This window comes from Euprymna scolopes, chromosome 18, assembly GCF_053919585.1.
Source record: "Euprymna scolopes isolate OS-2025 chromosome 18, ASM5391958v1, whole genome shotgun sequence".
Classification (NCBI taxonomy): Eukaryota; Metazoa; Mollusca; class Cephalopoda; order Sepiida; family Sepiolidae; genus Euprymna; species Euprymna scolopes.
In genome coordinates this window covers 59,569,938-59,592,081 of record NC_136499.1, presented here as the reverse complement: position 1 = coordinate 59,592,081, position 22,144 = coordinate 59,569,938, and the positions used below count along the sequence as shown (strand labels likewise).

The window sequence follows — 22,144 nt, the reverse complement described above, 5'->3', positions numbered from 1 at the left end:
TATAATATGTAAATATTTGATAATTATTAATTGTGCGGAAATTTCTTTAAAATGTTATCTTTTATAGAAATTACAGAATATAGAATTTAACGGAAAATGACTCGCTATGCGCCAATGCATTGACTACAGTCAGCGTATTGATGAGTATTGTTTTGTATTTGCTTAAAAATAGAAAACTGTTTTTTCTGCTTCAAAACGAAAGCAGAAAAAAGTTTGATTTTTTATTCTAAGTTTGTCAATTTAAAAAAATTATTTTCAAGTTTTTCAAATTTGATTTCCAATCAATACTATTTTGTTGTTTTTAACGCTGTAGTACACATGTACTAAAAAACATCAAAATGTACTAAGTATGTGCGTTTCTGTTATTGTATTTATTACTTGTTATTTGTACTTAAGGTAGAATTATGTTTTTTTGTGGTAAAAAAATATAAAATAATAAATAAATAAATGGTACTTGTGCACTTATGCTACCATGCTAAAAAAAATGTTATTTAGAAACCCATCCTTAACACGGGGAGGGAAGAGTGTTTTGTTAACTATTCTGTATTTTCATCTAACAATTAAATAAAAGAAAAGATATTGTGAAACTTGAATTTAACTTGAAAATGCTATTTGAAACATTAGCACGGTAACATAAGTGCATAAGCACCTAAATATATATTACCAAAGTTACTCTTCTACCTAGTTGGATAAGTTTTTAGTGTATTTATTAAATGTAAAATGTTTGTTTATTTTGACAATTAGTGTTATACAAGCGCAAGAAAACTAACCACGTGGTATCTTATGTCTTTGAAATCTCAACAATGACTTAAAAATATACAAAATACTGTTGGAAACGCAACCAATAAATGTCCTCATGACATTCATTGGCTGGGTTTCTAATAGTATTTTGTATAATTTTTTTAAATTTTTAACTCATTGTCAAGACCATTTTTTCGAATCTGTAAAACAAAACCGTTTTTTTTTTTAACTGAGGATATCTAAATAATATGGTAATAACAAATAATATTATAATAATAATAATAATAATAATTAGGCGGTTCGATAAAGAATCTCATTGTGATGCATTTTGTAAATTTTTACCTTGTTTCCACCTTAACATTTTTCTTTAAAATGACTACCTCTTAAGGTTTTCGGGTAAGCTGAAAGCGAATACCACATTTAGATTTTCCGCAAATAAGTAACTTTCTGGATATTAAGCAATGTCATTCCTTATGTTATTGCTGGTGGCCATCTTGGTATGCGTGTTTGCGCATAGTTTATTGTGCATAGTTTCTCATAGTTATGCACTCCAAGATGGGCATCAGCGATAACATAAGAAATGACATTGCTTAATATCCGGAAAACTACTTATTTGCAGAAAATTTAAATGCTATATTCGTTTTCAGCATACCATAAAACTATAAAAGTAATCATTTTAAATGTTAAGGTGAAAACAAGGTAAAAAATTACCGTTTTATTTCTTTGTTTACATTGTTGAATTTTCAGTAAAACAACAGAGTAGAAATGACGAAAATTACCATCAACTGATGAATATATAGTTGTTGTTTATCAGTATTCCTGATATCCTGGTATTGTGGAAGCTACATTCAAGGATTCATGTAGAGTACTATTTATGATTGCATCTCAAAAAATAGGGGTATATTTTGGGCCAGATAGAGAGGATTTACAAAATTGAAAATTGGACTGGTCCCAAAATACATAAGTTCTGGTCAATTATAGGAATTTCCACCTTTTACAGAAATCCAAAATCTATATGAAAATTTTCTTCGATTTATTTCTGAGATTAATTCATATCTACTCAATTTTTTCTTTTCTTTGAGGGGAGTAATAAATACTGGCCATGAATGCTCTTTAGGCATTCAATGGCTACACTCCAGATTAAGCTCTCCTTTGGTGGGGAGGCAGGTAAATACCTATTCTTAATAAGGATATATTTAAATACCAGTATAATATTTAGTTTTGTTCATGAAAAGACATCCACTGTATGATACCATGCACCAATTTAAAAAAAATTGAAATTTGTACATCTGAATTTATAATTCATGGTTTATGGTAAAGAGATACATCAGATTTGACTGCATAATCAAAAAGAGCACACAATATTACATAAAAGTACCAAGTTTCCTGAGAATAGCTTGAAAAATAAATAAATTGTGTTGAAATTACTGAATTTCTGGAAATGTTGAGGTTCGTAATTTAGCCCACTTTTTCAAAAGAAAAATGTCCATAATTATTATAGTAAATAATTATGTCAGCCCTTTTAAGAAACTCATTTCTTATCATTGAGCACTTTCAGTTGAATTAAAGTCAGTCAATTTAGCTCTTATGCATAGATCATAATATAATGATTAGATCACTGACTGACGCAAAAACATTTAAAAATAAAATGTTTAAATTTCAACGCTATTTCACATGGTTAACAGTAGCCGAATAGATGCGGTCCTTGCTAATCAAGCCAGAGATGGCCATCTGGCATTGTTCAGTTGTAAAATATGCATAAATATTACATTTTCATTCATGCATTTACTATCATAGAGCCAATTCATAATAAATACGTAATATTCATTACGTATTTATTATCATAGTATCCAATATATAGTAATGATTTCAAAAGTTATAAAAAATAAACATAACTTGGGTGCAATTAGCTAAAATTGAAACTAAAACGTTTAGCGCTCCAGCCTTAATGTTTATTTAGCACTCAAGCATCGTTACTATTTCAGCTATTACTAGATAGATATGAAAGGTTAATTAAGCAACTTCAAATTATGAATGTTTTTTTTGCACATGTGCACAAGTAACATTTTTATTCAACTTACTCCTGTCAAGGTCAACATTTAAAAAAAAAAAATTTGACCCTTTTAGCAGCTATTTTTATGAGCTAAAAACAAAATTATAATTCTTCCACAGGTTCAAATCCTTTATATATCAAGTTGAGACCAAACATTCAAAGAGTAATTTGGTAAAGACTTTACTCACGCACAAGGTCACTTTTATATATATTAGCAGGCTTCCTGATATTGCTCAATCATAAAATATGCATAATATTATATTTTAATTCATGCAGATTTCTTATTTATCATTATAGAGTCAATTCTCGATTATTATCCAATATATAGTAATTGATTTCAAAAGTTATTAAAAAAAATATGACTTCAGTACCATCCAATAGAATCAAAACCAGAATGTTTAGCACTCCAGTTTTAGTCTTTATTTATCTTTCCAGCGTTGTTATCGTTGCAGATAGATATGAAACCAAAATGTTTAGTGCTCTGGCCTTAATTGTTATCTCTCCAACATCGTTACCATTACAGATGGATACGAAAGATTAAAAAATTAAGCGACATTGAGCTATGAATGTTTAATTTTACACATGTGCCAAATAACAGCAGAAGTAATGTTTTATTCGACTTACCCTGTCAAGGTCAACTGTTTTATTTTCAATTTTGACCCCTCTGCAGCAATTTTTGTCAGCTAAAAACCAAATCAAAAGTGTGTTACAAGTCAAAATACTATATATATTATAATTCAACTCTGTAGACCAAATATTCATTGGTAGAGACTTTTTACACACACACGAATGAGGTCACTTTTATATATATATATATATATATATATATATATATATAGATAGATAGATAGATAGATAGATAGATAGATAGATATTTAGGTGTGCTAGAACGCTTTCATCTTAAATTCTATGTAATTATGAGGACTGTAGAAACTGCATAAATAGAAGTCAACATAATAACAAAATAAAACCAATCATCTTAAAAGAAACCATTAAAAATGAATAAGTAATTCTTTAAGTAAATTAGAAGTTTTTTTTAATAATTTTTAAATGGAAAAAGTAGGCTTTTAATATCAATGTCAGAGCGAGAAAAAAAACTGAACTTTATAGGTGTGTGTATATATATATATATATAGCAAATTTTAGTGATTCAATGAAATTAAAAAAAAACTTTATTCAAATCAAGGGTCTTTTATTATTCCAAGTAAGACAAAGAATACTTTAGAAATTTTATCTCCTTATCCTATACGGTTTCGATGCCTACCATCTCTTCAGAGGAGAAAATATTAGCAAATAGATATAATGGTATTCACCTATTTGCTAAAGTCAGTTAGACATGGAAAATAATAATCAAAAATTGATTAAATAGAAGTCATGACCAGTAATATTTTATAAATCTTATAATCACAGGTTTCCATACCAGCTGATTGTTAGATAAATTTATTCAGAAGTATGTATATATATATATATATATATATATAAGTGATGGGACAATTCCAATATTTTTTGCGAATCTCGATACAATTACTGACTCCATATTAAGTTACTGATCCGATTCTTTATAAATCTCTAAATATTTAACTATAAAGTTGTTATTTTGATTACCATAAAAGTACATGTTAAAAGTGCATATATTTACTCAAATGTAAAAACACCCTTGTGGGGAGGGGGTGATCTATAGATTTTAGTTTTACTAGTAGTTTAAAATTAATAAATATTTGTTTTATTATTAGCAGTGGAAAATTTTGTTTTAAACAAAATCAAATAAAAAGAGATAATTAAAGGAATCGGTTTTGTCATCAGAAAATAATAATTTTTTTATTTATCTTAAAAAATTATTTCTATATCCAAACTAACCAAAACCAAACTAAAAAACTGTGCTTCTACACAATATTAACTGAACTTAACAGATTTTGCTGAAATAAACCTAAAACTTAGTTTAGAGTTAAGTTTAATTTATAATTAAGTTAGGGTAAAAACCAATTTGGTTCATATTGTGCATAAATACCAAAACAATATAACAAAATACATTTAAATACAAGATAAAGTCAACAGTTTCTTTCATTAAATAACTTCTTTGCAAAAAATAATGCTAATAATAAATTCAAGTGGTTCAGTGAAGTTTGTTAATATTTGCCAGTCACAGAAGCCTTTGGTGAAACTTAGAATTGATGATGTAAGTACTAGATATTTTTGAATACCTTTTCCTAAAAAGTACTAACATGTATGAATTGAAAGTTGACAAATCTACTCAATACAACATTTATATAATTGTATTTCAACATAGATTTCAATTTGATTGTCAATTATATACTGTTTTTCACTATGAGACTGAGATTTTGATTACAATTATCTATGATGTTTTATTGATTTGACTTACTCACTTTTCAAAGCTTAATATTAGAAAATACAGTAGATAACTACCTGAAGATTGAAATTTTCCACATAAATGTGAACTCCATTATTCTTTCATGAAAAATTTTAAAAATTTGAATCAATCTTTGAAATATGTTAGCAAGATATATCGAGTATATCTATAGTGAGAATCTGTGTGTGTGTGTCAGAGAGAGAGGATAACTCTCAACCTATATACTCAACAAATTTTTGATCTACAGATTTGAAATTTGGTATATAGGGTATTCAGACATGTGGAAAACTTTTTAATCAGTTTTTATCGGTAAAAAAAAAAGGGTTTCTAAGGGGTCAAATTTGAAAAATTGGTACTAGAGTGTCATTGGATTTTTATCTGTTTGTCAACTGTTTTACAACAGCCCATACACGAATCATTCACATGACCGCTTCCTTATGTTAAGAATAAGTAAGTTTGAAAACACTTTTTAAAGATTGTGGCAAACTGGCCTGATGGTTATCATACTTGACTCACTGCCTTTAGGTTTTGGTTTTGATCTCAGCCAGAGTATTTTTTTTTTGTTACAAGAAATGAACTGTTTAGAAAATACGTGCATGTACATGCCTCAGTTTCTGTATGAATTAAAATATAATATTTATGTGTATTTTATGACTGGTTAATGTCAGGTGGCCTGCTAGTTTATAATATTCTAGACTGCCCATGACGTGTATTAATATTTGTTCTATATATATATTATTAAATATATAATTTCTTAACTTTGATCTTGTTTGATAATAGTGTTTTACAATAATTACACAATGAAAGGATATCACAATGTGATAATACAGTGTGATATCATAATAAACCTTTCTCTTTCTCTCTTCTTCTTTTCATTATTTACATGATTCACCCTACCTTCCAGCATCTGAAACGTTCATGCACATTATAAATGAAGAACAAATTACAAAAAAAAGTATCAATTAAAACGTTAAATTTGTTCATAAAATTAAGTTTTATAAAAATATTATCTATATCCAAATCTAATAAATATAGAAAAAGACATTACTCACCTCACAGCCAAAAGATTTTTCTTCTGAATGTTTTTTAACATGTCTGGTCAACTCAACTTGACTGTTTGTAATGATGTCACAATTTGGACATGTATAGTTGTGTGGAGAAGAAACCAAGTCTTCATCCGCTTGTCTCTGAATGGATGGCTCTGATGAAGTTAGAGACTTTTGAGCATTTGAACGGCAATTCCTTAGACTTCTACGCAGCTGTCTTGTGCTGCCATGGATATTTGAGAGAAGTTGTTCTTTGTTTTCGGTTGTTTTATCCTCAACAGAACTACTTTTGTTACTAGAGTCTCGAGCATATTTATTATCACAGTTTTTGGCAATGGAAAAGGACTCACTCCTTTCCGGTTGGGCTTTGTTTACTATTTGGGCTTCTATGATGCCCTCCACTATAGTGTCACTGTCACTAGTGTCTTCTTCATAATTATTTTTTTTTCCGAGGGATTGATCCTCGTCGTCTGTGGTTGTACAAGTTTCACTTTTGTTACAGACACTAGCATTCTGGCCGGAGTTGTCCACAGATTTGCATTTGCTGGTTTCCAAAGTCCTTTCTTCTATTGATTCATTCTCTTCATCTAAAAGAGAAAAATGAATACAAACTAAGACAGAATCAAGAAAAAAAAGAAACAACAAAATCAATAATAATTTGTGAACAAATAACAAAAAGATCATTTTTTTCAAGCCACATAAGGTCAACCATGTTGTTATTCATAAGAGAAGATATTTTATTCAACAATTTGCTATTGACCTTAAGCTCTATCATAAGGTTATTTTGAGCCATACAGATGAAAAGTTAAACCCTACAAACAAAAAGTTGATGCATTCTTGACGTTATTTGAGGATCTAAGGAGTTTTGGAAAATATTTATAGTTATAGGTAATTTATAAATTCATCTGATTTATATTTAAAAGAAATAGAAATTCAATATGCAGTTATAAAATCTTTCTAAAGTATTATATCTGTATATTCATTTTTACATGGATCTGCAGCATCTTATAAATATCTACATGAAATATAAACAAATATGCAACTTACACAATAAAATAACATTGAAAATTTACAGAAACATTTAAATATTAGTTATGAGTTTGAGATTGTAACTATTTTGCTAAGGACACATAAACACTGGCAACAAAAACCATAAAAATAATTTCTTGCATTCTGTTTAGATCAACACATTGGTTGACATTAAGAGAATTAGGAGAGAACTTGGATTCCTACTAGACACTATCCTCGAGAGTCTAAGGTCTCTCTGTACAGGGGTTTGTCAGAACAATCTGGCATGAGGATACTTTTTCCATAGAAGTAAACCCTGACCAAATATTCAAAATCACATAGTACTCACAGCCCAAATAAGATCTCCTCACTATGGCTACCCCACAGCTTTTCCGGGGAATGGTGCACCTTCTACAAGTGGTATTACCTCAAGTAATAGCACGAAGCTGGATACTCCATCAAACTAGATGAATTCTTGTCCTGGAATTCAGTCAGACCAAGAGACCAAAATGAAAGATATACTACAACGTATGAAAATGGTAAATTGGGGAGAGGAAAATTATGTTCTCAATTTCTTTACTAACTCAGTGTTTGAGAGATAAAGAAGTTTAATGGAACATTCGAATATCTATGTATCTCATATAGACTTCAAGTGTTAGCCCCGGGTTGTGGGCCCCTTGACTTCTGAGAACTTCGACTGAAGTAAAATAAAAGAATGGCCTGTCATTTGATCAGAAACAGTTCAGATGGAAAATTTTAATAGCAATGTTTGTAAATAACAATCTTCTATATATTGTGACAAAATCCTTAAATTGGATTATGTATTTAAATAAAAATTTAAATATTTAATTTTAGGCTGACAAGAGATGTGTTTTTTTTTTTTTTTTTTATATTTTGTCGCCGAGGCAAAATAAACATGATTTCCAAAAGAGAAGCTAAACAATAGTAGTTGTTTTGAACTGAGCGAAAGTCTACTAATGTACACCTCCTCCCCCCTTTAAAACTTGCAAAGACTTTACCGGCTAGAGATTTCGTCAAGTTTATTTTTAGACCGGATTGTGAAGCAGAGAGGAAGAGGGGGGACTGGAAGTGGTATCACTTCCCTTATCTAACTGGACACTAGTGGAAATTGCTCTTTTCGGTTTGGGTCGCCGACCTGTTAAGAGGTCTCTCTCCTCGTGAGAGGAGGGGGGGGGTTGACTTCTTCCCCTCATGCAAAAAAGAGATACAGATACACCACACGTGGACAATGCAACCTTCTTCTCCATTCATGCGAGAGAATGCGATTAATTTACTTTCTCACGAAAAGGACAATGACTTTTCCCCATCATGCGAAGGAGATGCGGATGTACTGAATGAGAACGATGTGATCCCTTATCCCTCACGATATGTAAAGCATGAGCAAGAAAAGAGAACACATGAATTTGCTATTTCGAACTTTTTCCCCACCGAAGGAAATATCTTGGATTAACTGCGTCGTTGACAAGTTGTGAAACACACCAGCAAAAGAAACAGAAAAAAAGGGAAAACAAAAGAGACCTGTAAGTGCAAAGACTTTGATTACCCCCCCCCAAAGACTTTTGCTCATTTCAATGTGCATAGATATACTTCAGATTCCATAACTTTGAATATATTTCTTTTTCTTTCGTTAAACTCTTCTCTTTTTTTTATCTTAAATAAATATATTTTTGTATCATTTGGAAAAGTGTCCGTTATCTCGTTATTTCATCGCATTTTTATTGTGTTCGTCCTTGTGTCTATATCCACTTGTTTTATTTATTTTTTTTGCTGTGTCACATGTGCGATAAAGAGAAAAATACTTGGGTTTTTGCTTTCCAGTAAATTCCTTTCTTTTGACAACGTGTTACAAAGGTAAACGATATTTGTTTTATCATTAAGTTTCCGTTCATACCCCTACGTTATAAATTGCCTTACCACCTCTTTTATCGCATATGTAACAATATATAAAAGGCAAAATGTGTGTTAGTGTGTGTGCGCATTTTTTCTGTATGTCTGGCAAAGGCTTTTTTCTGGGTTGTTCTCGGGTTGGGACGTCATTCTTAAAATTTTCTATATGCTACCGAAATGATAATATTTAAGATTCACGAAACAACGTCGTAAATATCTTTTATTTCAGTGACTTTTATCTTACAAAATTTGTGCTGTGAATTCGTTTTGCCTACTACTGGTATAACGTGATATTTGACCTAAAAAACTCTTATTTTCGACTCTTCTAAAGTCCCTGCCTTTGTGGCATCATGCTATGTCATCAGACTATTAACCTCAAGGCTTCGGGTTCGAGCCTATCTTCTTCCCAAAACTTTTTTGCTTTTTTTTTATTTGTTTTTGTTCGTTTTTTTAAATATTTAAACAGGGTTTTGTTTTGATCTAAACACACACCTACAAACACCCAGGCAATGCCTGGTACCCCCACTAGTAGAAAATAAATCTTATAAGTGTATTGAATGTGAAGTATCCAGAGTTGAACCTAACTTTTTGCAATTTATTGTTTTTCTAACATTTTTGCGATTAATTTTTAATTTTTGTAAGCAAAATACACTTAATTTAATATTAATTAATACAATTTAGTCTGATAATGAAGGATTTCTTATTCAAAATAAAAGTGTAGATTTGAAAATGACCTGTGAATTCACAGTAGTCACAAACTAAAAGATACCACAAGATGAAATAAGTGTGAATAAATAATCATATATATGGTGTTTAAATTTAACTCCAAATACATAGTTGTGATGTCAAAAAACTAAAAGAACTAAATCTTTAGATACCCAATGATTTTAGAGGCCATTTTGAATTTTCTATTTGATAATTTCCCTTTAATTTGTTTTGGTGAATAAGAAAAAATGTTTTCACTGTAATAATTTTCTTGCTCAGAATAAGTATTTTGAAGCAAAATAAAATATGTTGTGTGAATAACATAGTGAAAGAAAAAAAAAAAAGAGAAAATAGGCCAGTTCAAATCAAGTATTGATGTCAGATGGATTGCTATTTCGGTCTGTCATTGAAAATATGACATGGTAACTTTAAATATTAGACATATTATGAAATTGGACATATTTAATAAATTTTTATTTACGATGCAGATTAATTAAAATCTTACTATTGTAAGCCATTAAAACGGTGTAGTATCCAAAGAGAATTAAAAGGAGGCACAAATTTTTTAGTTTAAAAAAGGTAACATTGCATCTAAAACGACCATTCACTCAGCTTAAGGAGAATAATGCATGAATGAAAGAACATGTAAAAGATGATTACACTATTCAGAAATGGAAATTACACTCTTGAATATGAAGATCAATCAGGGTGTTCAGTGAAGTTTCAGAAAGAGCTTCTTGTGGCATCACTGGGAGAAACGCCTATAGTATCAGTTGAAGAATTGGTAATAAAGCTTTCCTCAACCCATAGAACTGTTCATCATCATTTTCAACACTTTGAAAATGTTTCTAAGCTGGAAAAATATGTGCCTCATTAATTTGTCTGCAGAGTTCAACTCACAATTTAAGGTTGCCTTCAGATAATTCGTGAGGCACACATTTTCTAAACTTAGCAACATTTCCAAATAGTCGTTAAAATGGCTATGAACAGCTGTATTGTTTGAGAAAAACTTCATTGCCAATTTTTCAAGCTATATTGTATAAACATTTCTAAATAGTTGAAGATGTGGTTTATGAATATTACTTAGTTCCATTAGGCATTCTCATTTATTATTTAGAGACTGAAATCCGGACCGAACTTATGGGATGATCTGATAAAAAACAATAATGTTTAAAGCTTTAATGGAGTAAGTAAATACATCCGCACAACATTAAATGGCATGAAAACATTCACATTTTTATGAAACAGCAAAAAACTCTTCATCTCTTAACCCATTGAAAGAAGAATGCCTTGAAACTAATATTAAATGTTAGCAAGGCTCTTGAAGTTACCCAAGAGCATAGTTAATAAGAGACATTTTTTAATGGATGTAACACCTTACTTTTAACCTATCTCCTTTTCTCTCTTATTCATATACAAAATTTGAAATTGCTTTAATATAATAGAAATATAGTTTTTTAAAAAAAAGTTCTAATTTGATCCCTAGTGACCCAAGTGAATGCATATTACAATAATTTTTACCATAACCTAATTGAGGTCACACTGAATCAGCATATGTAAAGTCTATAAGTGTATCTTTGGCAGTTTCTGAGTTTTAATCAAACACACAAAAATACAATTTCTTTTATATAATAGGAAAAAAACAACAAAAAAAACAAAGGAACAACAGTATGCATTTTGATAAATGATTTCAAATAAGAAATATTGTTTGAAAGCAAAATTTATGGATAACAACATTGACATATGTTTTACTTAATTTTCTAAAATATCTTTCTTATATTTATCCTTCCCAAACTGTATAAGACTCTTCCTATGATAACAAAATAATACATGCAAAGATCATTTAAAAAAATTAAAAACAAATCAAACAAAGATTTTTCTAATATCCATAATAGTGGCAGATCAGGTGAGCCTGCTGTTTGTGCAAGTTACAGAAGTCACGCAAAAGCAAAAAAAATAAAAATAAAAATAAATAAAATGAAATAAAAATTGTGACATAAGTAGATAAACTGAATAGAGAAAAAGACAACACATTATTTGGGCAGCAGGAAGTAAGTCAAGCAAGACGTGACTTACAATGAAAGAACTGTTCACATTGTAAATAACAAAATTTGAAAACTAGTAATAGCATGCTCCCCAACTGTTACTGACAAAATGAGATCACTGAAATCACGGACATTTCTTGTTAAAAAGAGTAAGATAATCTAAGTGTTTTTTCTTTTGCTTTCAGCATTTAGATGTCTCCTAAAGAATGTCACATTTATAAGATGATATGAAGAAGCATAGTAAGTTAAAAAAAACAAAAGGACAAACATGCACAATTTCTTGAGAAAATCAAAAAGCTGATTAATGAAAAAAGGATTTAACCATAAACTTCTTTTAATTTTTTTTTAGGGTGGGTGGAGAAATAATATGGAATCTAGCAAAAGAGTTACTTGTTATTCCATCTTAATTGCAAGAATTAATATTCTTAAAGTAGATCCAGTCAATCTATGTGCTCACAGATAAAAATGCTATTTCAAACTTAAGTGCAAGCATTTAAGTTCTCTGGTTTTTTGTATTTTAGCTAAGAAAAGTGAATTTCCACTAGAGCCTCTTATGGATGCGAGTTCTTCGCTTTTTTTTTTATTGAAATTTAATTTTCTTTTAATAATTGCTAGAGCCTTACCGTCTTATTTTTTTTTCATCACTATCTGACTGGTTTTTATTTCTATTTCTTCTTCCCTCACTTTATCTTTCTTTCTCTCTCTTTTGACTGTTTTCTCTCTCTTCTTCTGCCTTGTCTTGCCTTCCTTTTTCCCTCTTTATGACAGTTCTCTTTGAAAACTGAAAATGTTAATTTTACTCAAGAATTCAAACGATTTATGGCATGTGTAGGGGAATTAGATAACTTTTATTTCATCAAATAATAGCTTCCTATCTCCTTCCTGCCACATGTGCATTCAATGAATTTCTTTTAATTTTAACTTTCTCAGTTAAAACTGGTTATACGAGGGGCGTGCAATAAGTAATGCCCTCACTCACTTCCAGTTGTCTGATCTAGCTGAAATTTTGCATGTGTAATGATTTATATCTCTACGGGTTATGTGGCAAATTACAGCTCTGAACTAATTGTGGTTTCTGTTTTACAGGTATTTGAACTGAGTCAGGTGTAAAATGGAGCCCGTTGAATGTCGAGCAGTGATCCAGTTTTTGTATTTGAAAGGAAGTACACAACAGGAGACTTTTGATGAAATGAAAGAAACTTATAGTGATAATGCCCAATCATATGAACTTGTAAAACGCTGGCATCATGAATTCAAACATGGCCGAAAGTCTGTAGAACCAGCTCCTAGACCTGGTCGCCCCCCCCCCTCTGCCATTGATGAGGCATCTGTCCATAAAGTTGAGGCTGCCATTTTGGAAGATCAGCGCATTACTATTTTCGCCAAATAGCCCAAAATGTCAAGATTAGTACAGGGTTTGTGGAAACTATCATTCGTGACCATTTACATATGCATAAGGTGTCTGCCAGATGGATTCCCAGGTTGCTCACACCATTCCAGAAGTGAGAATGCATTGGAGATGTGCCAAGAAGATGAGTCAAAGTTTTTCAAAAGACTGATTACACAGGATGAAATCTGGCTCCATCACTATGATCCAGAGACCAAAGCCCAGTCAAAGCAGTGGAAGCACTTGGACTCACCACCTCCAAAGAAGGCAAGGGTGCAGCCCTCCGCTGACAAGGTCATGCTCACAGTCTTCTGGGACCAGGATGGAGTAGTGATGACAGATTTCCTGGCAAAGGGTACCACAATTACGGGAGCCTATTATACTTTACTTTTGAGGAAATTAAGGGAAGCTATCAAAATCAAGAGGCGAGGCAAGAACAGCAAAGGTACCCTCCTCCTGCAAGACAACGCTCCCGTCCACAACTCGCATGTCGCCAGATCAGCAGCACGGGTGTGTGGTTATGAAATCCTACCCCATCCTCCCTACTCTCCTGACCTTCCATCCTCTGACTTTCACCTCTTCCCCGCCATGAAGTTGTTTTTGAAAGGAAAGCGTTTCCCAGATGATGCAGCCTTGATTTCTGAAGTCACGTCGTGGTTGGAGGGCCAACCTGTGGTGTTCTACAAAAACGGTCTCCAGAGCTGCATTAAACGATGGGAGAAATGCATAACTCTGGGTGGTTCCTATGTAGAGAAAGACTAATAACTGTGCCAAGTTTCGTTGCTCTACTGCTATTGGAAGTAGGTCAGGGGCATTACTTATTGCACGCCCCTCGTAGCATGATTAATTCTCCATATTTCTGAGATTAAAACCAAGTAATCCTCTTTTGAAATTATTGATTTGTTTTTACTGTGCAAAAAAAACTATTTTCATAGCTTTGTTCAATCTTAGAAAACATTAAACAGCACACACAAAGGTTTGTACAAATTTAATAGACTACCTTTTAATATAAAACTAGCGCCAGGAATATTTCAACAAATAATGGATGCCATATTGAGTGATTCGTTTTCTCAATGACATTTTAATAGAAAGTGAAAATAGAAAACAGCTTGTTGAACATGCAAAAATAGTATTTAATGAAATTAAAGAACATGGCTTTAAGCATTGATAAATGCAATTGTTTTTTAACAGCAATTAAATATTTGCGACACATAAAAAAGGTTGAAATACAGATCTCGTCAAATCTACAGCAAAAAGAATATGCCTCCTTCAAGTATGTCAACATTGCAAACTGTTTTGGGATTTGCAAATTATGCATTTAGATCTCCACTGAATAAATTATTTTATGTAATGGCGTTGTTCCTTTGACTATCAAAGGTCATTTGAAGAAATCATAAAAGCTTTAACATCAGACTTAGATCTTCCAACTAGTAGCAAGGTTTAGTATCTATTCTGATACTGTATTTTATCTTTTCTGTTCTCCGTCAGAGAATGAGAAATCTTTCTAGACTGAGGCAATTTTTATTTTTGTCCCAATCCAGAGTATTATTCTTTGGGGAGGTCAAGAAATAGTAATCACTATGCGGCTATTAACAGAACTTTGAACACTCAAAATTGCAGACATATATAAAAGCAACAGACGAAAGTAAAAATGTATACGGAATGTCTATTTTATATGACAGGAGAATCCATCTGACAAATTACATATTTGCAAAAACATTATATTCTATTTTCATTGAATTTTTTTTTATTCTGTATTATTTTTTTATCATAATTCCAAGAATCTGGTACAAAAAATAAAATAAAGAAAACGTGCATATTTTTAGTACCCTTTTATTCTGAAAGTGATTTAATCTTAGATTATTAAATTTTTGAATAGTGGCATACTCTCTCTGGACAAACTATAAATAAGAAGCAAAGCATAAATAAATTTAAATTTGTGTTTCTGCAAATATATCTTTAAATCTTTAAATAATATTGAAATAAACATTAAAATTAAAATAAAAAACTCAAAATTTAAAACAAAAAATATTGTACACATATTTACACTCTAACTATAAACTGCACTAATAATTTTCCACTCATTTAACGTTTTTAAAAGTTTCTCATTTAATCATATTTTTTTATATCATTTTAAAGTAAATCGTCCAATAATTAAAATCAAACAAAAAAAACAACAACAATTATTTAACAAAAAATAAACGCATGGTTAATTTACTTAAACATCTAAACCTCTCACTTTCATTGTTTTCTGTTGTTTAAATATGACCTCTCTTCCTCCTCACAAAAAAGCATGCCAAAATAAGTGAGTTAAGGAATGAAAATTTGAACAGTACAAAGATTCAAAGTTTATTCTTGATAAATCTTTCATAAATTCTCTCATTCTGTTCAGTGTTTTAAGTTAACTGTCAAAAATGAAATGTATGAATCATTGATTAGAACAGTTAATTGCTTAAATAAGAGAATAATTGAGTCACAAAAATTGACCAATCATTTGTTGAAATAGTGGCATAATTCACTGAGACGTAAAATTTTAATTAATCATCTGACCATCACACAAGATAATGAATAGTTTCCTTAGAAAGAAAAAATACTAAAATTAAAAAAAAAAACTGACCTAGAAAACAAGGTATGGAAAAAAAGACCAAAACTTAAATTGTCACACTGCCAAACTCTAATCTTCATTTTATTTTAAAAAATAATCTAACTGAATGCATATTTATTGCCAGTGTAATAGAAGTGATGGTTATCAAGTGATTAATGACACTAATGATCTAGGTGTTTCAAGTTCAGATCCAGTTCACTTCACAAAAATTAGTTTCACTTAGATTGTTGGCAAGATTCACGTGGTCCCTCCTATAAGTACCTGATGTCTTTCAAAATAATTCTGACTAAAAGAATATCAGGGAAACTAATCCCAACAATAGAATCTTCAAATCCATATATGATGATCAGTGTGAAGAGAGATTTTGAAAGTCTTAATTAAATCTTTTCTCTAGTAAAATAGTTTAACGTAAAGATTTCAACCTATTTTTATTCCTCCTGTCACTTCTCTTTGTAAAACTTCTAATCTTTATATCATATTATATTATATCCCAATACTCATGTCTAACTAGTGGTGTCTGGAATGGTATAATAGAGAGTCGTATTAAAGTCCAAAATATTTATTCTGCTTCTTCTGTAAAAATGGACAATTTTTTAAGAAAATATGATCTACTTACCAAAGAAAACATTTCAAACACACATCTCTACTAATTATATACGAGAGGTGTGCAATAAGTAATGCCCCTCACCCACTTCCAGTTGTCTGATCTAGCTGAAATCTTGCATGTGTAATGATTTATATCTCTACGGGTTATGTGGCAAATTACAGCTCTGAACTAATTGTGGTTTCTGTTTTACAGTTGTTTGAACTGAGTCAGGTGTGAAATGGAGCCTGTTGAATGTCGAGCAGTGATCCGGTTTTTGTATTTGAAAGGACGCACATCACAGGAGACTTTTGATGAAACGAAAGAAACTTATGGTGATAATGCCCCATCATATAACCTTGTAAAACGCTGGCATTGTGAATTCAAACATGACCGGAAGTCTGTGGAAACAGCTCCTAGACCTGATCGCCCCCCCCTTCTGCCATTGATGAGCCATTTGCCTGTCAAGTTGAGGCTGCCATTTTGGAAGATCGGTGCATTATTATTCACCAAATAGCCCAAGATGTCAAGATTAGTACAGGGTTTGTGGAAACTATCATTCATGACCATTTGCATATGCAGAAGGTGCCTGCCAGATGGATTCCCAGGTTGCTCACACCATTCCAGAAGCGAGAAGAAGGCAAGGGTGCAGCCCTCCGCTGACAAGGTCATGCTCACAGTCTTCTGGGACCAGGATGGAGTAGTGATGACAGATTTCCTGGCAAAGGGTACCACAATTACAGGAGCCTATTATGCTTTACTTTTGAGGAAATTAAGGGAAGCTATCAAAATCAAGAGGCGAGGCAAGATCAGCAAAGGTACCCTCCTCCTGCAGGACAACGCTCCCGTCCACAACTCGCATGTCGCCAGATCAGAAGTATGGGCATGTGGTTATGAAATCCTACCCCATCCTCCCTACTCTCCTGACCTTCCACCTCTTCCCCACCATGAAGTTGTTTTTGAAAGGAAAGCGTTTCCCAGATGATGCAGCCTTGATTTCTGATGTCATGTCGTGGTTGGAGGACCAACCTGGGGTGTTCTACAAAAACGATCTCCAGAGCTGCATCAAACGAAATGCATAACTCTGGCTGGTTCCTAGAGAAAGACAAATAACTGTGGCAAGTTTCATTGCTCTACTGCTATGGGAAATAGGTCAGGGGCATTACTTATTGCATGTCCCTCGTATATACAACTATTTTAGTTAAAAGGCATATCAATTCTCTCTTAAAATGCATAGCATGTCATTAAATGAATGATATAATCCATAAATTTAGATATTTGAGGAAATATTCTTTTCAGAGTGACTAGAAAATAAAAAATAAAACCATCAGTTTATTGCAAATGATTTAAAATTATCCATCTTCTATCTTTGTTTCTTTTATCTATTTTTTCTTCTTTTCTTTTTCTTATACTCTTGTATATCTTCTCTTCTATCTATCTATCTATCTATCTTCTTTCTTTTCTATCTTCTTTCTTCTTCTTCTTCTATAATATAAAGTAAACTCAATTTCCCCCCTATAAATTCATTCACTATAGGATGATAAACATATGTGCTATATAGAATTCCAACATAATCAGACTACATGTCAATAACTAATGATTGTTTCTGTAAATTATTAGTCAGTTTTATTTGATTTCATGATTTCCTATATTAATTCCGACGTACCTGATTTTCTCAAAAAGTTATCCTTGAAAGTATCTATTACTGAAACTTCTCCTTCATCTCTATATATAATAAAAGAGGTGCAGTTTTTCCCCTTTGGACCAAAATACCGTAGGTTTACAACAACAGATGGCACATACAAATTTATTATGTTTACACTATTTATTTAACTATAGAACGACATTTCAGAGACATTAATTCGTAATATTAAAACATTACATTTATTCCTAGGAGCAACATCATCATCATCGTCATAACCTACAGAGGAAGTAGTTCCAATTTTACTCCCTATTCCATAAATCCTCCTATGACCTCATTTTTCACCACGTGAATTTATACTGTTTCCTGTTTTCCTGCGTCTATGCCGTCATTAACTAACTACTGAATTCATACACATCACATACTCTTACTACTTTTAATCTACAGAATTAATGATGTCTTCCTTTCTGTCTACACTGACTTTCAATTGGCTGAACTCTAAGCATTCCTACATTCTATATTAACGGTATCATCCTCAAAACCGAACGCTCACTTGCATTTCAATATGACCTCTTCCGATTACATACATACAAAAGAGAAACCTGGCTTATTACTTATCGCATTAAACACATCAACAACACATTATACATGTATTTACACATTAAAAAAAAACGTTGCTGTGTGTGTGTGTGTGTGTGTGTGTGTAATTAAACTAATAGGCTGCATAAACTTCTGCAGCATGTGCTTGTGTTTACACACATACATGTGCGTGTGTTTGTTTTTTGCGTGTGTGTGTGTGTGCGCCATAAAACTTTTAAACTTGGACATGCGTGTGTTGGTGTTTATACACTTACATATTCGTGTGCATGTGTGTTTTTTTTTTTTTTTGTTTTTCTAGTGTGTGTATGCGTTTGCTTTGAGTATGTGTATGTGAGTGTGTGTGTGTGTGTGTGTTTTCTTTGTACATATGTATTTGTTATGAAATAAACAGAACAGATACTACACTTACAGCCTTGGCCTGAAAACCAACTGATTATTATATTTACTGTTTTGAAGACGATAGTAAATAAAATCTATAAATATAAAAGCGAAAATGTATGTATGTATGTATGTATGTATGTATGTGGGTTCGCTTTTTCTGTGTGTCTACAAAAGGCTTTTTTCAGAGAAGCGGTCACTCGCTTCACAACTTTTTAAAACTTTTTATATCACATATAAATCATAATATCTCACAGTTAACAACGAAGCTCGCCTGTCTATTTAATTTGCTCGATTTCGGGAAGATAAATATTCAACATTTGTCGCTCGCCGCATGTAGGTTAGTCTTTTTCCTATAACATCTTGGCGGGGAAAAAAAAGCGTTCAGCAGTAAATGAAATCCCGCAGTCAAACTTGATCTCATTAACTCATTAAAACGGGCACCTGCTAAAATAAATTTAAATAAATTCAAACATGTTTCTGTTAGCATGTCACGGTGGGGCAATGGTTAACGTCACATGTTTTTTTTTCACACTTTCATTTACAACTTTGCCTCAAGGGTTCGGGTTCGATCCTCATACTTACTTTTTTTTTTATCCCACCCCCACCCCCGGAGTTTCCACACACACACCTCCAAACACCTGGGCAACGCCGGGTACCTCTCGCTAGTCTATTATATAAATCTCACCTGTCTGTTTGAATATATGTATGAATGTTTGTATGTCTGCCTAAAACTTTTCTCAGCGGCATCACACTGGGTTGAAACCAGTACCATCTGAAAGGGTGATGTCTCGGTCAAATAATATGTGAGAATTAGAAAATACGGTCAATTACTTTTTATAGAAATAGACGTTTGCAATGAAGGAGGGTAGCAAAAAATTGTTCCTTCATGACAGTTTAGCCAAACACACATGTGCGAAAAATGTTCTTTTTTAAATTTGTTTAAATAGAAAAAAAAAACGTTACTTTGCTGATGCCATCATGGAACAATAGTTAATGTGACATCGTTATCTTAAGATTGCACGTTCGCTCTGACATAAATGGCATTTTTTTTTCGATTTTTAAAGTTTTAATATTTAAACAAGGTTATTTATGCCATTTTTTTCGTTTGTTTATTCTTTATTTTCCCTTTTGTTTATTTTTCCATCATATTTGCTGTTTTTTTTGTTTTTGTTTTTCAAATTTTTTTAAAAGAAGTTTTAACATTTTTTTCGTTTGCTTGTTCTTTATTTTCCTTTTTATTATTGTTTGGAGTTACCCCCGCCCCCACCTCACCACACCCGGTCAATGCCGGGTACCCCTGCTAGTTGAATATATTTTCCAGCTCTGACTGTCATTGTTTTATTTTTTTAATTCTTTAATATTATCTTTTACCCATATAACTCCCCTAAATAAATATGGATCAGTCTTTTTAACTTATGTTCTTATTTTCACGGCACTTTGATTGGCTGGTTACAATCCTATTGAGAAATAATAGAATTGCCAAACACTAAACAGAAAACAATTGAAATTAAAACATGGCATCTATTTCCCCATTCAATAAAACCGCCTGAAAATCATGCTCATCAATTCTATTACATATTATCATTTCAAATTTATGTGTAAAAAAATTCTGAAAAATACTAACATATCCGATTGAATGCCCAATACAATAAGTTATGTCAATTATACAACAACACTCCATGTGACTAAACCGATTTCATCATTCCCATTCTAAATTACATTTTCAAAATAACGTCGTTTATCAAATTATAAGTTTCTTTTTTCACTTTATAATAGTTTACATTCTGAGAGGTTTATTACAATTATTTTCATTGGTAAACTAATGCTCCAATATAAACTATTTTACTTGCATTTTCTGAATCACCGTTTCTTACTTTTTAGATGTTTATTTTAAATTCATGTTTACACGTTGTGCAAGGTCTATTAAATTAATCTTCATCATTAAATTTCGTTTCATAATAAAATAAAAAAAAAATCTGAAATAAACCACTTAATATGTACATTCATACACATAACAAAACATTTGCCTCAACACACACAAAAACAAAAAACGCCTCAGTTCAAAATGATTTCATCAGAAACGAAATTTTTGCTCAAACACAATGTATGTCAGCAGCATTTACTATAGGTGGGTTGAACTGGCTCTCTCCAAAGGAGGAAATGTCAAGGGGATATTAAATTCATAAGCGGTCCCTAGCTACATTTAGGCACAAACAAAATAATATGAATTATAAACAAATATGAGTATTATAAAATGCATTCTTCTGATACCATTTTCAGTATTTCTGAAAATTATTTTAACTATTTTAATTTTCAGTATTTCTGAAAATTATTTTAACTATTTTAATTTTCAGTATTTCTGAAAATTATTTTAACTATTTTATTTGTTTTAATTTTATCAAGCAAATACAAATTAATGTTAAAGTGGGGTTTTTGTGTGGATAAATGTTGAGCTTAAAGTGTTAAGCATAATGTGACAAAAATTATGTTTAGACGATAAAAACGGTTCCAGGTTGTGGTTTTTTCTTTAATAATATTTAATAAAGAATCATTCTGCCTTAAAATGTATTTCTTACAACACATGTAATCTGAGCAAAGATGCATTTGAAATGTGTGATTTGTATATGGAAAAAAATTCACAGAAAAAATCTCCTGTCAGTAATTTACATAATTCGAATACAACTTAAACACCCGTCAGAGTTTACTTTCTCAATAGATTCAAATTCTACCTTTCTTTTGCAATTATATGTAAAACAGGCTAAAAAAAAGTATTCCCAAAAAATGAATTAAAAATAAAAAAAAACATTAAATATTTTAGTAATAAATCAAGAACTATCACTCAATGGTTTCTCAATTTTGGGACAGGAAAATTGGGATGGTGGCATTATTTTTTTTGTATACAAATTACTTTTTTTTCTATTTTAAATATTAATGCAGCAGGAAGAGGATTTTACAGTATTTTTTTACTATTTCGCTCAGCATGGTTTACATGCGAACAGCCTGAAAGAATAAAAACCAGATATTTTACATTTTTAAGTGGGGGACCACTTACTTATATACATTTAACATAAA

General features: G+C 31.4%; 1 protein-coding gene and 1 long non-coding RNA gene across 16 annotated transcripts in view; one reads left to right on the top strand and one right to left on the bottom strand.

Moving 5' to 3' along the window:
* LOC145297628 (uncharacterized) overlaps nucleotides 1-22,144 on the bottom strand; it is a 187,892-nt gene that overhangs the window by 86,706 nt on the left and 79,042 nt on the right. For 12 of the 15 annotated variants that reach the window (XM_080143714.1, XM_080143716.1, XM_080143715.1 and 9 more), the window contains one exon: nucleotides 6,215-6,795. In XM_080143714.1, coding sequence (XP_079999840.1) covers nucleotides 6,215-6,795 — 581 coding nt within the window. Of the gene's footprint in view, nucleotides 1-3,418; nucleotides 3,478-6,214; nucleotides 6,796-22,144 lie in introns of all 15 variants that reach the window. The other 3 variants (XM_080143728.1, XM_080143731.1, XM_080143727.1) reach the window with 1 other exon arrangement.
* Nucleotides 1-22,144, top strand: part of LOC145297629 (uncharacterized) — a 178,008-nt gene that overhangs the window by 134,914 nt on the left and 20,950 nt on the right. The gene's annotated exons all lie outside the window — the stretch shown is intronic.